This window comes from Scyliorhinus canicula, chromosome 14 (assembly GCF_902713615.1).
Source record: "Scyliorhinus canicula chromosome 14, sScyCan1.1, whole genome shotgun sequence".
NCBI classification, from domain to species: domain Eukaryota; kingdom Metazoa; phylum Chordata; class Chondrichthyes; order Carcharhiniformes; family Scyliorhinidae; genus Scyliorhinus; species Scyliorhinus canicula.
Genome location: NC_052159.1, coordinates 84,375,586 through 84,392,665, shown reverse-complemented (window position 1 = coordinate 84,392,665; position 17,080 = coordinate 84,375,586). Strand labels below are relative to the sequence as shown.

Below are 17,080 nucleotides of genomic sequence, written 5' to 3'. Positions count from 1 at the left end.
ACACACAAAAGATATCTCCCTCCGGGGCCAGGAGGCATTCCTTTCTTCCCTGTGCCCCAGTTACTCCACGCCATGCAGCCAGGGATACTTTTCACTGCTCCTGTCTCACCCAGCCTGAGTGAGGAGGGTTGGGCGAGACGGAGGGTTGGGCGAGCAGAGGCTTTGGAATATCAAACTGGGTAAATCCGTCGAGAGTGGCAATCCTAGGAGATTGCTATTGAGAAAGTTACGGGCCAAATTTAGTATATTATTAGTATTTGGGCAGCACAAGTGGATAGCACTGTGGCTTCATAGCGCCAGGATCCCAGGTTCGATTCCCCGCTGGGTCAGTCTGTGCAGAGTTCTCCCCGTGTCTGCGTGGGTTTCCTCCGGGTGCTCCGGTTTCTTTCCACAGTCCAAAGATATGAAGGTTAGGGGGATTGGCTATGATAAATTGCCCTTCGTGACCAAAAAGGTTAGATGGGGTTATTGGGTTACGGGAATTGGGTGGCAGTGAGGGCTGAAGTGGGTCGGTGCAGACTCGATGGGCCGAATGGCCTCCATCTGCACTGCTGTTCTATGTATATATAATTAATTTACACCTTTCACTTAAGAAAAGTGTTGAATTCCCCTGAAGTGTTTCAAATCATTCTTTTCTCTTTATATTTTTTCCAAGTCAATTTATTCTTCTGGTGTCACAACGTTGATAGTTCCCCGGACCCTTTAGAATGCTACCCAGGGAAGTGGCTGACAAAAGCTACTGTGGCAACATTCTCAAAATCCTCTCCTCTCCCAAAACTTCAATTCAGCGCTCTCATCCAGCAGCACTGCTGAACCTGCAGCTCAGCATCATGGAGAATCCATATGCAAACTCAAATCCCACAATACAAGATCTTTAGACAACAAGTTAATCTCAATTGCTACCTTACCTTTGCTTACAGAAAGCAGGAGATTTGGTTCTCTGGGGTGGAATTTCAGCTCATTGATTGCATTACCATGTCCAACATAATGCTACAATCAATTAAAAAGGAAGAAATCACATCAGTCTTCTACAATAAATAGTAAATACTTGTTAGGAATTAAAAAGTAATAATGAAGTTATTTTTTCCATTGAAATGCAGCAACTTAAAGATTGAAAATATACATGTATATTAAGCACCAGTGTGCTTTGCAACCATTTAAAAAAAAAACGCATTTTATCGACGAACAGCTCCTCAAACACGGTCACAAACATCCCCCACCTTTTCTCAAACTCCCCTGTTGAGCCCCTTAAACTCATACTTTATCTTCTCTAACTGCAGGAAGTCGTACAGGTCACCCAACCATGCTGCTACCCCCGGTGGCGATGCCGATCGCCACTCCTGCAAAATTTGTCGCCGTGCAATCAGAGAGGCGAAGGCCATGACATCGGCCTTCCTCCTCTCCATGAGCTCCGGCTTCTCTGAAAGAAGGCCCCTGGGCCGGATGAATTCCCGGCGGAATTCTATAAGGAATTTGCAGTGCTTTGCAACCATTGACTTCTAATATTTACAAAAATCAAGTTATTTCCCAAATGAAACAGAAGGAATCATAAGCATCATAATCTTCAGCGCCAGGAAAATAATACTAATAGACAAAGTCTTATCCACCAACAGATCATACATTTCTCTCTTGTTGCTTTTCGTAGACGTTGAATATTTTCAAATTTCACCAATTTGGTTTGTAGATAGATATTTTGTCAGCAAACAACTTCTTGAGCTCTTCCAATAATTCCTGGTTTAAGCCAAAATTCAATAGAAATGGCATTTTGTTTTGCGACTGTCAATACGCAGATTTCTGGGACTGCCAGCACATATAGAGGGCAATTTTAACAGGCAAAACATGTGGGTTTATAGCGTGGGCTGCAAAACTGTTAAAATTCTCAAACCAGTCCCAATCCTGTCTATTTCTGATTTTACTATCCATGAAGCAGATTGTCCATTTAAATACTAATACAAATCGACAGACCTCAAATTTAATTTCCATTTAAAAATTTCAGGCTGGCCAGCCAAATTCACCAGGCCTAAAATGCCCAACAGCGAAAGGGAGGCGAGGACTGCTGGATCCAGTAACCAAGTGCTTTTCAATTTACTCATTCCACCAAGCTTGCCTACTAATCTGAACCTTTCAGCCACCCACACCTGAAGATTCTAATCTCTCCGAATCCCAACATCTCCAGACCCTGATCAATCTGAAGCCCCAAACCCATAATCTCATGCTCCCTCCTCTCTGCCATCTGGGTGTGGCCAGGTGTCAGAGACCTTTGTGTTCGCCAGCCAGTAAGCTTTTCAATTTAGCTTGCTGTGCCTGGGAAATCACGCCGAGGCACTAGGTGGCATTGCCAGCCTCCAACTCAATAGGACCCGCCTCCGAGCAACTAAAGAGGCGAAGGTAAAGACATCTACCCCTGCCCCTTGAACAGCGCTCCCACCTATCCTCAACCCCAACAAAGAAACCACTCATTCTGGCTTTAGTAAAGTACGTCCTAAACACAGTCTTGCGCTATTTCAGACTCAGCCTTGCATATGATGACGTGGCATTCACCCTGCGACGGGTGACCCTGTGAACTCTATACCCCCCCAGCAATATGAGCCCCAGCTCCTCCTCCCATTTGGTCTTCACCCCTTCCACCCAGCCCACATTTTCCCCCAAAATCCGACCACATATGCCGGACGTACTACCCTCTTCCGACCCCGAACAGGAAAGGATCCTCTCCAGCAAGCATGATGGCAGCAGCACCGGGGATGCCGAATCATCCGCCAAACAAAATTTTATAGCTAGAGATGCCTGAACAAGCGCGAGCCCAAGGGCCCGAACTTCTCTCTCAATTCTCCCAGGCTGGCAAACCTCACCTCCAGGTTAAATCCTTCACTCTTTCCAGCCCCATCCTCTTTCAAACCCCACATGTAGCATCTAACTGTGCCGGCCCGAACAAGTGGTTAATACAAACGGGGTCAGCCTTGACACTGACCCCAACTTGAAATGCTGACGGAGGTGCCTCCATATCTTTAAAGTGAAGACAACAACCAGGTTTGACGAGTACTTTGCTGGAGCAAATGGCAGAGACGCCATCACCAGTACCCCCAAACTGGACCCTCTACATGACCCAGATTCCATCCACACCCAGATAGACAAAGAAAATAAATGCTAAGGTTCAACAAGGCCCAACGAAAATATTTCTTCCGAGTTTCCGGGCCACAAAATTTCCTCTCCCTTAATGCCTCCAATAATGAGGCCGCAAGTTCTCTCCTCACAAATTCCAACATTTAATGGAAAGCATACCCCAGTTTGAGTTAGAAATCAAAGTCAAGCAGCTGATGCTCATTATCCCAGATCACAAAGGTCCTCAGTTGTTGTATAAGTCCACAGAAGCTTGAAACCAAGCAATAGTGCATTCTTCTATCGAACACTCAATAGGGATGATTATCACAATATCAAAAGAACTTTTAACTTTATGTGACAAAATCAACTAAGTCATATAATGCAAATCTGTCCCCAAAGTCGCAAAATAGCATATGCGTCCCTATTTGTCCACACTTAACTAGACCTGTCAATGATATGCTAGTTCTATTTAATTATGATACTTGAAGACAAATAAAAAACTTGGTTCTGAATTAAAACAATTTTAAAAACAAAACATACAAATTTATAATTGAAGCACAGATATTTGATAGGTTAACAGACCACTGAAAAGTAAACTAAACTTAACTAATAAGTTGTCCTTTAATATTATATCTGACATTGCTTAGAATAGATAGTTTTGTAGGGATTTTGCCAGCAAAATAGAGTAGAATACTAACCTCCACAAGTATTATTCTAGCCCAAACAATAGTATTTACAACTGGTTGTACTCACCTTAATGCACTGCATGGAGATAGGATTAATAATTCGGATAATGCCCCTTGATCCTGCCACAGCCAGGAGGGGATGGCTTGTATTACTGTCATAGGTCCACGCACATGTGTAGAAGTTTTCATCTGTCTGAATGGCTCCAGAGTTAGAGTCAATACAGAATAAAAATCTAAAATGTCCTTTTATTTCTTTTGTAACTACAACTCCTCATTCAGTAAGGATTATGAAACAATCTTACTCAAGCTTACTTATGGTAAATTTTGGTGCCACTTTGGATATGCAATTAAAAGGACACAAGAACCCAACTGGGGAAGGTAAATTTCTTCAATCTCCAAAGAGGTTATAATCTCTAATCAAACAGACCATGGGGGGGTTGGGGGGGGGGGGGGGGGGGGGGGGGGGGGGCTGATCGCACATAGCATTGACTGTGAGAGCCATGCACTCCCTCCTCTGTGTTCAATCAAGTGTAAATTTTTATTTTGTTTTCACCATTTGAAACTGATGACAGTACTACTAATATCTGAATGATTAAGCATTTTCTATAACTCGTTATGAAATATTCAACATGTATTAAATATATTTAATCTTACCCATGAGGTCATGGTTGGTGAAAACACCCAATTTTAATCTTGCAGCCCACTGAGATGAAGGAGGGTCTCGGAGTTGAGGGGCAACCTGATAGAGATTATGAAGGGCATGGATAGAGTGGATGCGCAGGCACTCTTTCCCAGGCTGGAGGGGTCAGTCACGAGGGGGCATAGGTTTAAGGTCCGTGGGGCAAAGTTTCGAGGAGATGTGCGAGGCAGGTTTTTTTTTTTTTACACAGAGGGTGGCGAGTGCCTGGAACGTGTTGCCTGGGACGGTTGTGGAAGCCGATACATTAACGGCGTTCAAAGGCACCCCAACAAATACATGGATAGGATGGGTATAGAGGGATACGGCACTGGGAAATGCTGAGGGTTTTGGCCACGGGTGGTATCCTGACCGGTTCAGCTTGGAGGGCCGAAGTGCCTATTTTTGTGCTGTATTGTTCTTTGTTCATGCGGCCCACTCACTAGTCTATGTTGCCCATCACTGGGTTAGCTGCTAGTGAAAAAGACTCAACCTTTCAAATGATGTTAAAATCTACCTTATGCTGGAATTTCAATGTTAATAAATACAAAAATATTCAGTAATTTGAATAGGAATCATTGTTGGATGAAATTAACAGTCTCTGGACTTTCCAACCTCCCCAGAATATTGAGTCATTATAACCCAGCACAGAATGGCACTTGAACATTTCAGGTTTCTACTCTAAAACCACATGTTCGTTGAAATGAACTCAACTTAAAAATGCCAATTTTAATTCCATTGGAAGTGCAAAGTTTCAGTCTCATTATATGTTTACATTCAAAGAAGGATACATCAGCATCTACATATGACTGTAGTAATCGTATTTCCCCTAGTGAATGGCATTCATAAAGTGTGACCTATTCCAAATAAAAAGAACACAAATTAAAATACATAAGAACATGTGATTAAACATTTTATTCATTAGTAACCAAATTCAAAACATTCAAATATATTTTTCTAATAAAGCCCGAGGTAGCAGTAGGTGGAAAGGCGGGGAGAAAGCAAGGGAAAGTGAATAATGATTTATCATTAGTCTCTACCTGAACCACACAAAACATATACAATTAAGAATGAACTGTGAGATTGGTTCATTAGTCAGACATGTAAAATTTCTGTTTGTTTCAAAATTGCGGTGATTTAAGTTAGAACATTTGTTGGCAAGAAGCCGTCCGTTAAATCTAGCAATGTTGTCCTTTGAAATTGAGAGGAAAGTCAATTCCCAAAATATTCAGCTCCGTAGAATCAAATTAAACCCTAGCTTCGAAGATAATTTGTAATAGAAAAAATTTAAAAATGCAATTAAAAATCTTATCCTCAAATACTACTGCATACAAACACTAATTTTGACAAGCATGGGATGTATGGCACAGAAACAGGCCAGTCGGTCCAACCAGTCCGTGGTGTTTCAGCTCCCCTCATCGTTTCTCATCTACATCTACCATCGCAACCATTTATTTTCTTCTCCCTCAAATGGTCGTTTAATTTCCCTTAAATGTATCTATACAATCCGCTTCAACCACTCCTCGTGATAGAGTTCTTCGCTCTTATTACTCTCGGAGTAATGAAGTTGCTTCCAAACTCTCAATTGGATTTCTTGGTTACTATCCCAGACTGATAGCTTCTAATTATGCTTTTGTCCACAAGAGGAAACATTTTCTCTTGTATCCACAGTATGAAAATCTTTCATAATTTTAAAGGCCTCTATTCAACATCCCTCGGCCTTTCCTGTTGAAAAGAGACCCAGATTATCAACCTTTTCCTGATATGTATTACGCATGCAGTTTACATATCAGTAAATCTTCCCTGCACTTTCTTTGGTGTCTTTATATCCTTTTGAATAATATAGTGGCCACAATTGCACATTGCAAGAATGGTCTAACCAACGTTTTTCTCTAGTTTACAATTCTATCTCTCTAGAAATAAAGCCTACTGCATGGTTTGCTTTTTTATGGCCTTGCTAACCTGTGGCTCAACTTCCAACGATTGAGGCATTTGCACTCCGAGGTCCATTTGTTCCTGTATTTAACAGGTGCAAATTTAGGTGGGACTATGTTACCTCCCTAACTTTCAGGGTCCCAGGTTCGATTCCTGGCTTGGGTCACTGTCTGTGCGAAGTCTGCACCTTCTCCAGTGTCTGCGTGGGTTTCCTCCAGACATTCCGATTTCCTCCCACAAGCCGCAAAAGATCTGCTTGTTACGTGAATTGGGCATTCTAAATTCTCCCTCAGTGAACCCGAACAGTCGCCGCAGGATTTTCACAGTAACTTCATTGCAGTGTTAATGTACGCCTACTTGTGACAATAATAAAGATTATTATTATTCCTATCAAAATGTACTATGCCGTACAATTATCTGTGTTCAACTTTCTTTTGCCAATTATTTGCCTATTCTGCAAGTCTACTAACCTCTTCCCGTAATTTGGTGCAGATCACCTCAATATTGAATACCCACCCACTGCCAGTTTGGTTTTGATTGCAAAGTCCAAGTCATTCATCTAAATTGTGAACAGCTGTGGTCACGGTACCAATCCTTCCGGAACACCATTTCCTACCTTCAGCCACTCTGAATAACTATCCTTTATTCCCACTCTCTGCCAGCTAATAATCCACTTTGCAACTTGTTGCCTGACTCCACTGAACTTATTCATTAGTCTATTATGGGTCACTTTATCGATGGTGTTCTGAAAATCCAGATAAATTGCCTCATCTATTGTACTCTTATCTGCTCTGTTACCTCCTCAAAAAATCACTAAGATCGGTCAACCTTTTGTTTAAACCACGCTGACTATTCATTATAAGAACATAAGAACTAGGAGGAGGAGTAGGCCATCTGGCCCCTCGAGCCTGCTCCGCCATTCAATGAGATCATGGCTGATCTTTTGTGGACTCAGCTCCACTTTCTGGCCCGAACACCATAACCCTTAATCCCTTTATTCTTCAAAAAACTATCTATCTTTACCTTAAAAACATTTAATGAAGGAGCCTCAACTGCTTCACTGGGCAAGGAATTCCATAGATTCACAACCCTTTGGATGAAGAAGTTCCTCCTAATCTCAGTCCTAAATCTACTTCCCCTTATTTTGAGGCTATGTCCCCTAGTTCTGCTTTCACCCGCCAGTGGAAACAACCTGCCCGCATCTATCCTACCTATTCCCTTCATAATTTAAAATGTTTCTATAAGATCCCCCCCTCATCTTTCTAAATTCCAACAAGTACAGTCCCAGTCTACTCAACCTCTCCTCATAATCCAACCCCTTCAACTCTGGGATTAACCTAGTGAATCTCCTCTGCACACCCTACAGTGCCAGTACGTCCTTTCTCAAGTAAGGAGACCAAAACTGAACACAATACTCCAGGTGTGGCCTCACTAACACCTTATACAATTGCAACATAACCTCCCTAGTCTTAAACTCCATCCCTCTAGCAATGAAGGACAAAATTCAATTTGCCTTCTTAATCACCTGTTGCACCTGTAAACCAACTTTCTGTGACTCATGCACTAGCACACCCAGGTCTCTCTGCACAGCGGCATGCTTTAATATTTTATCGCTTAAATAATAATCCTGTTTGCTGTTATTCCTACCAAAATGGATAACCTCACATTATGATGTTTTCCTTTTCAGTGTTCTTCTATTCTCTCCTCAGTGTTCCATGAGCATCCGGAGGTAAATGTATCAGGAATGTAGGTTGAGATCCAACTATACATTGTTCGTTTGAAAACTGAAAAGTTTAATTGGTGGCATGATACTTTCTTGTTAATCATACATTAAGACACTAACCCGGTTGCTACCGACTGTGGCAAATACCAAAGGATCGCCCTCCTTACTGTGCCAGTTAAACTGCACTCCAAAAAGTGGTTGACCATGATCTTCCTAGAAAAGAACAATGAATATTACTGTTTCCTTGTGTGACGGTTAGTTTCAAGCATCACAAATATCAAACACTGCGATCAAGAAGCCAGACATTTTGAAAGGATGTTCAACAAACTATCATAAAAACCCATTTGGTTCAATAATGTTCTTTAGAGAAAGAAATCTGCTGTTCTTACCTGGTTTGGCCTACATGTGACAGCATGCCCACAGCAATGTGGTTGAATTGTTAACTGCCCTCCGAAATGGTCTGGTTAGCCACTCAATTCAATTGGGAATGGGCAACAAATACTGGTCTTGCCAGCAATACCCAAATCCCAACTGAGAAAAAAATACATGGCATTAATGCCTCTGTAGTTAGGATAGGTAGGATAAGGAGATGCACAATGACAGTAAGGTGGAACTCTGGGGCGGAATTCTCTGCTCTTGTGGAAAATCGAGAAGGCCGTCGTGAACTCGGCCGAGTTTCACGACGGCCTCGGAGGCCGCTCCTCTCACCTTATTCACCCCCACCCGGGGGGCTAGGAGCGGCGCTCCGTTATTCTCGGCCGCCGGGCCTTGTCGCTGGCGTCAAGGCCCAGTGCGCCGAGAATGACGCGGCCGGTGCGCCTAATGACGTCAGCCGCGCATGCGCACGTTGGCCGGCGCCAACCCGCGCATGCGCGGTTGCCGGCTTCCCCTCCGCCGCCCCGTAAGACGTGGCGGCTTGATCTTGCGGGGCGGCGGAGGGGAAAGAGTGCGTCCCTTTGAGACGCCAGCCCGACGATCGGTGGGTACCGATCGCGGGCCAGTCCCCTCCCGAGCACGGCCGTGGTTCTCAGTCCCATCTCCGCCCCCCACAAGCGTCAAACCAGCGTTTGGCGCCATGTTCACGACGGCGGCGACCAGGTGTGGTTGCCGCCGTCATGAACCGGTCGCGAACGGCAGGCCGCTCGGCCCATCGGGGTCGGAGAATCGCCGGTCACTGTGAAAAACGGCGAGCGGCGATTCTTCCGAGCGGGGGGTGGGAGAATCGCGGGGTGCGTGTCGTGAGTCGCCCGGCCCTCCCGCGATTCTCCCACCCGGCGTGGGGAGCAGATAATCGCGCCTCTGGTCTTCTCTCCCACTACCTGCAAGAAAACCTGCAGCTTCAGTGTCTAATTTTCCTATTCAACAAAGTTCAGGTCATAGAAATCAAACTAACGTTTGCCCTTCATTGCATAGCATTATGCAACATAACGTGGTGTCTCCACTTAATCCAGTCAGCCCATTTGAGATGTAATCCACATTTAATGATTTCTTTTTTTTTAATGATTTTTATTAAAGTTTTCACAAAAGATCAACAACAGAATGGAAAAAGAACCCCATAGAATTAAATACAAAACAAAACACCCCAGTACCCCCTCCCCCCTGTACATAAACACATAGGAAACATAACAAATACGTACACCCCCTCAGATCCTCCAGTGTTGAACAACAAAAGTAAAAAAGAACTCACCCCCCCTCCCTCCCGCTGCTGCTACTGACCATTGTCTACCGTTCTGCCAGGAAGTCTAGAAACGGTTGCCACCGCCTAAAATGCCCTTGCACCGACCCCCTCGAAGCAAATTTCATCTTTTCAAATTTAATAAACCCCGCCATGTCGTTGATCCAGGCCTCCACGCTTGGGGGCCTCGCATCCTTCCACTGAAGAAGAATCCTCCGCCAGGCTACTAGGGACGCAAAGGCCAGAATACCGGCCTCCTTCGCCTCCTGCACTTCCGGCTCCTCTGCAACCCCAAATATTGCAAACCCCCAGCCCGGTTTGACCCTGGATCCTACCACCCTCGACACCATCCTCACTACGCCCTGCCAAAATTCCTCCAGCGCTGGGCATGCCCAGAACATATGGGTGTGGTTTGCTGGGCGCCCCGAGAACCTAACACACCTGTCCTCACCCCCAAAAAACCGACTCATCTTGGTCCCGGTCATGTGTGCCCTGTGCAGCGCCTTAAACTGTATGAGGCTGAGCCTCGCGCACAAAGAGGAAGAGTTCACCCTCCTGACGGCCTCTGCCCACGTCCCCTCCTCGATCTCCTCCCCCAACTCCTCCTCCCACTTACCTTTCAGCTCCTCCATTGAGGTCTCCTCCTGCATCACCTGGTTTGTTGCCGAGATCTTCCCCTCTCCGACCCATACCCCCGAGAGCACCCTGTCCTGTACCATGCGTGGCGGCAGCAGCGGGAATTCCACCACTTGCCGCCTGGCAAACGGCCTTACCTATAGATACCTAAAGGGGAGCCCGTACTTCTCCTCCAGCTCGCCCAGGCTCGCGAACTTCCCATCCACAAACAGGTCTCCCAACCCGCAAACCCTCCATCTATTCTCCCCGGGACAAACCGGTGTATCCCCCGTATCGGGGACCACACAGAGGCCCCCACTTCCCCCCTGTGCCGCCTCCATTGCCCCCAAATATTGAGGGTAGCCGCCACCACCGGGCTCGTGGTATACCTCGTTGGAGGGACCGGCAGCGGCACCGTTGCCAGCGCCTCCAGACTCGTACCCCTACAAGATGCTGTCTCCAGCCTCTTCCGTGCCGCCCCCTCCCCCTCCATCACCCACTTTCGCACCATCGCCGCATTAGCGGCCCAGTAGTACCCACGGAGGTTGGGCAGCACCAGGCCCCCCCCCCCCCCCCCCTGCTCCGCTCCAGGAACACCCATCTCACTCTCGGGGTCCCCCGCGCCCACACAAACCCCGTAATGCTCCTGTTGACCCGCCAAAAGGCGGCCTTCGGGATAAGAATGGGGAGGCACTAGAACAGGAACAAAAACCTTGGGAGCACCGTCATCTTGACTGACTGCCCCCTACCCGCCAGGGACAGAGGCAATGCATCCCACCTCTTAAACTCATCCATCCTCGTGAAATTAAGTCTATGCAGGGCCCCCCTCCCCTGGGTGAACCATGAACAGCTCGCTCTTCCCCATGTTGAGCTTGTACCCAGAGAAATCCCCAAACTCCCTGAGGATCCTCATTACCTCCGTCATCCTCCCCCACCGGGTCCGCCATATATAGCAACAAGTCATCCACATAGAGCAACACCTTATGGTCCTCCCCACCCTAGCCCCCTCCATTTCCTCGACTCCCTCAGTGCCATAGCCAGGGGTTCGATCGCCAATGCAAAGAGCAGGGGGGACATGGGACACCCCTGCCTCGTCCCTCGATGCAGCCGAAAGTACTCAGACCTCCTCTTGTCTGTGGCCACACTCGCCATCTGGGTCTCATACAACAGCCTAACCCACCTGACGAACCCGTCCCCAAACCTCTTCAGCACCTCCCACAAATATCCCCACTCTACCCTATCGAAGGACTTCTCACCATCCATCACCGCCACTATCCCAGCCTCCCCCTCCCTCGCCGGCATCATAATAACGTTCAGGAGCCTCCGCACATTCACGTTCAACTGCCTCCCTTCACGAACCCAGTCTAGTCCTCGTGGATGACCTGCAGCACACAATCCTCAATTCTCATGGCTAAGACCTTCGGCAGCACCTTGGCATCTACATTTAACAGCGAGATCGGCCTGTAAGATCCGCACTGCAGGGGATCTTTGTCCCGCTTCAAGAGCAAGGTGATCAGTACCCGGGACATCGTCGGGGGCAAACCCCACCCCCCTTTTGCCTCATTGAAGGTCCTAACCAGCAACGGGCCCAACAGGTCCACATATTTTCTGTAAAACTCGACTGGGAAACCGTCCAGCCCAAGCTCCTTCCCCGCCTGCATGCTCCCTATCCCTTTGACCAGCTCCTCCAGCACAATCGGGACCCCTAACACCACCACCAGTCCCTCCTCCACCTTCGGGAACCTCAGTTGGTCCAGAAAGCTGCCCATCCCTCCCTCCTCCACCGGGGGCACGGACTGATACAGTTCCTCATAAAAGTCCCTGAAGACCCCATTGATGCCAACCCCACTCCGCACCACACTCCCTCCCCTATCTTTAACTCCCCCGATCTCCCTAGCTGCGTCCCGCTTCCGAAGCTGATGCACCAGCATCCGGCTTGCCTTTTCCCCGTATTCATAAATCGCCCCCTGGGCCTTCCTCAACTGCGCCTCCGCCTTCCTGGTGGTCAACAGGTCGAATTCAGCCTGGAGGCTGCGCCTCTCCCTCAATAGTCCCTCCTCCGGCATCTCCGCGTACCTCCTGTCTACCCTCACCATCTCCCCCACCAGCCTCTCCCTTGGTTCTCTCTTCTCCTTGTGGGCAGCTCTCCCCTAACCACTGCCTTCAGCACCTCCCAGACCGTCCCCACTCGAACCTCCCTGTTATCGTTGGCCTCCAGGTATCGTTCTATGCTTCCTCGGACCCGCTCGCTCACCTCCTCGTCCGCCAACAGCCCCACCTCCAAGCGCCACAACGGGCGCTGGTCCCTCTCCTCCCCCAGCTCTAAGTCCACCCAATGCGGGCGTGATCCGAAATGGCTATCGCTGAGTACTCGGTATCCTCTACTCTCGCAATCAGCGCCCTGCTCATGACAAAGAAGTCGATCTGGGAATAGGCCTTATGAACGTGCGAGAAGAATCAAAATTCCCTTGCCCCCGGCCTTGCAAATCTCCACGGGTCCACCCCTCCCATCTGGTCCATGAACACCCTCAGCACTGCCGGCCTCCTACCCATCTTAGACCTGGAGCGATCCAGTGCCGGATCCAACACCGTGTTAAAATCCCCCCCACCATTATTAGGCCCCCCACTTCCAAGTCCAGGATCCAACCCAACATACGCCGCATAAAACCCACATCGTCCCAGTTCGGGGCGTACACGTTGACCAGCACCACCCTCTCCCCTTGCAGCTTACCGCTCACCATTATGTACCTACCGCATTGTCTGTCACAATGCTCGACGCCTCGAACGATACCTTCTTTCCCACCAAGATCGCCACTCCCCGATTTTTGGCATCCAACCCTGAATGGAACACCTGGCCTACCCACTCCTTCCTCAATCTTACCTGGTCCGCCACCTTCAGGTATGTCTCCTGGAGCATTACCACATCCGCATTCAGCCCCTTCAGGTGTGCGAACACCCGGGCCCGTTTAATCGGCCCATTCAGTCCCCTTACGTTCCAGGTTATCAGCCAAATCAGGGGGCTGCCCGCCCCCGTCGACTAGCCATAACCCCTCCTTGGCCAGCCACGCGCCCACACCCGGCCCATTCCTCACGGCGACAGACCCCCGTCCTGACCCCCTCTATTCGCTCCAGCTCACCCGTGACCATACCAGCAGCAACCCGGTCTCTTCTCTCTCCCCCCCCCCCCCACCCCCCCGCTCAAAGCTAGGACCCCTCCTAGCTGCGTTGCTCCCCCCATTGCAGTCCTGTAAGTCAGCTGACTCCTGCTGACCCCGGCCACTCCCGCCTCTCCTTCGACTCCTCCCAATGTGGGACTCCCCCTCCCGCCATTACCCACCAGCAGGCTCTCCGCCTCCCCCATCCATCCCGAGCGCGGGAAAATGCCCACGCTTCCCCGCCCCCTTCAGCCTTTAGCACGGGAAAAATCCCGCGCTTTCCACCTCCGGCCCCGCCTCCTCTGGCGCAGCTCCTTTTACAGGCCCAGTCCCCTCACCCCCGGATCGGGCCTCACCCACCCCTGGGGCCCCATCCCCCCTACCGGCCATCCACCCCCCATTCCACTTACTTGCCCCCCTCCAAGAGCCAACCCAACAGACCCAACCAAAACATTGCCCAACCCTCCCTAACCGCCCACACCGAATCAAAAATAAACAAGAACAGAGAACCCCCTCCCCTCAAAATGTAACACAACCACGGCAATCCCCAATCATCCCCACACACGACCCCTCGTCCCGACACTCAGTTTGTGTCCAGCTTCTCGGCCTGAACAAAGGCCCACGCCTCCTCCGGGGACTCAAAGTAATGGTGCCGGTCCTTGTAGGTGACCCACAGACGCGCCAGCTGCATCATGCCAAACTTCATCCCCTTCCTGTGCAGCACCGCCTTTGCCCAGTTGTACCCGGCCCGCTTCTTCGCCACCTCTGCGCTCCAGTCCTGCTAAATGCGAACCTCCGCGTTCTCCCACCTGCTGCTCCTCTCTTTCTTGGCCCATCTGAGCACATACTCCCGGCCGACGAATCGATGAAACCGCACCAGCATCGCCCGCGGCGGCTCGTTAGCCTTGGGCCTCCTCGCCAGCACTCTATGGGCCCCTTCCAGCTCCAGGGGCCCTTGGAAGGACCCCGCTCCCATCAGCGAGTTTAACACGGTGACCACATAGGCCCCCACGTCCGACCCCCCCAGGCCCTTCGGGAGGCCCAGGATTCGCAAATTCTTCCGCCTCGATCGATTCTCCATCTCTTCGAACCGTGCCTGCCATTTCTTGTGGAGCGCCTCCACCTTTACCGCCTGGCCCCAAGATCTCATCCTCATTATCCAAGATCTTTTGCCGGGCTTTCGCATGGATAAAATGGAGAGAGAGCATCTGGTAGTTTTTTACAATTGAAGAGATAGGTATGATATCTTTCCTTAGGGAATTTTCTGAACATCCTTTTACTAGTTGGAAATGTAGTAAACACGGAGAATGATGATGACAAAATTCAGAAAAACATAAGGATTACATAATTTTACAGTACAGGAATAGGTCAGAGACCGAAAGGTCTTTGTGTTTATATGCCATATGAACCCACTCCCACCTTAATCCATCTCATATCAGCATATTACCCTATTTCTGGCTTGTGTAATTCCTTCAAATGTCTGCATTATTTGCCACAACCAATCCACATGGTAGCAAGTTCCACATTCTCACCACTCTCTGAATAAGGCCATTTCTCCTGCATTTATTGGAATAAGTAGTAACTATCTAGCTCCTAATTTGGGCACCCCACTAGTGGAAATATTTTCAGGTCACCTAATGCAAGAACGAAGAGAGATAGAAAGACCTGGAGTTCACATACACAAATCTTTGAATGTGGCAAAATATAATTTATACGACTGCAAAAAAATTCTAAATGGAAGCACCAATACGAAATCAAGGTAAGGGAGATAAGGGCTGTACCAATGGGAAGAGTCAGTGTGAGATATATTCACTGACTTAGTGGGAGAAGGATAAAGAGGTGAGGGTGTTGTTGAATGGCAGCTGCAGAAATGCAGCTGTGAATGGAGAAGCAAAGTTAGGATTTTGAAAGTGCAGTAGTAAGTGATAAGCCGCCTGGTCTACTGAACTTGGGCATACTGAAAGACAAGGGAGATATGCTATCAAAGCTTTTCCTCTTTCATTCATCAAGATGGAGAACAAGAATTTTCCAACAGTAATGAAATGAAATGAAAATCGCTTATTGTCACGAGTAGAGTAGGCTTCAATGAAGCTACTGGGAAAAGCCCCTAGTTGCCACATTCCGGCGCCTGTCCGGGGAGGCTGGTACGGGAACAGGGGAGCAACAATTTATACATGTGAAAGGTGTGCTGATTGGTGGAGACGTCGCATTTGGGAATGCAGCATGGAACTGTTAACTGCCCAGCTTTGTTCAAATTCAAATCAGGCAGGTCTGCTGTGATTGGTCATGCCAATGCTGCGGACTAAAGATTATTTAGCAAATGCTGTCCAATGACGGAATCGCATTTAATGTTGGACACTATGGTTTGGTTTTGCAGGCAGACTGGTTCGGTACGATCAGTACTTTGCCTGATGTAAACAGCCAAAGGGACAGGCTGTTTGGTATGATCCGCTAATTGTTGGGACGTATGGCTTATATACCTGGCATCAAGCTGGTAATGAAATTCATATGCCACATTGTTCATTCATGTGAGAGGTAGAAAGTCTTTTTGGCTTGATGGCCGCATCCTGTTCATCATGTTGCTACCGCATAGCAATAATGTGCAATGGCTAGCTTCATATATTTCTCAGAATTGAGACACCTTAAATCTCCAGGGTAATTAGAAGTAGAGCAGGCACTTCTCAGTACTGAAAATGGCAGCGTCAGCACTTTCATGAGTTTGAGCAATATACAGCCAGTGATAATCTAATCAGGTAGACATCAGCCTGGAGAACACTTTGATGCACCCAATTTCAACATCAAGCTTGCATGGTAAGCAAATGGCTCAGCCTCTATTTTCAAGATTGCCAATAAGACCAATCTTATAGTATGTGGAACTGTAGGAATTCTAAAGTAGGAGGTTGGGTGTCATTCCATCAAAGATGAATATCTTGTGGAAACCGACAAAGACGTTTGAGAGAGCTAGGCCGAGAGGGATCCCATGGCAACACAATATTTTGGGCAGCCATGGTTAAAACCGAACTCAACTGCACGAGTTGCTGTATTCATTAAGTTCAATGAACACAGACTCAGATAGTGTTGGTATGTCTAGATTTCCGTGATATGATGATGCAATGAAAATGGCTGTGGCTTCCTTGAGAACTACATTGGAGAATAGGCTAGCAATGTTGAACAAGCACATGAACACAACATTACCATCTATATCAGGGGTGGGCAAACTTTTCTGTGCAAGGGCCACATTCAGAAATTCACAATTTTAAAGGGCCGCATAGTATTAATAGTCCCGGTTGTAACCAATTAGCGTGCGGCATATACCTCAGTGCTTCCCCCGGCGGCATCCTGCCTTTAGCCCTCTTTATCTCTACTTTTTCACCCGGTTATGATTCTGGGCACCTCATATAGAACATAGAACAGTACAACACAGAACAGGCCCTTCGGCCCTCGATGTTGTGCCGAGCAATGATCACCCTACTCAAGTCAACGTATCCACCCTATACCAGTAACACAACAGCCCCC

General features: G+C 48.0%; 1 protein-coding gene across 1 annotated transcript in view; it reads right to left on the bottom strand.

Moving 5' to 3' along the window:
- Positions 1 to 17,080, bottom strand: part of eed (embryonic ectoderm development) — a 48,989-nt gene that overhangs the window by 22,122 nt on the left and 9,787 nt on the right. The window contains exons 3-6 of the mRNA XM_038818082.1: positions 8,240 to 8,332; positions 5,253 to 5,318; positions 3,853 to 3,978; positions 909 to 990 (exon numbers count right to left, since the gene is read on the bottom strand). Of these exons, the coding sequence (XP_038674010.1) occupies positions 909 to 990; positions 3,853 to 3,978; positions 5,253 to 5,318; positions 8,240 to 8,332 (367 nt within the window). The remainder of the gene's footprint in view (positions 1 to 908; positions 991 to 3,852; positions 3,979 to 5,252; positions 5,319 to 8,239; positions 8,333 to 17,080) is intronic.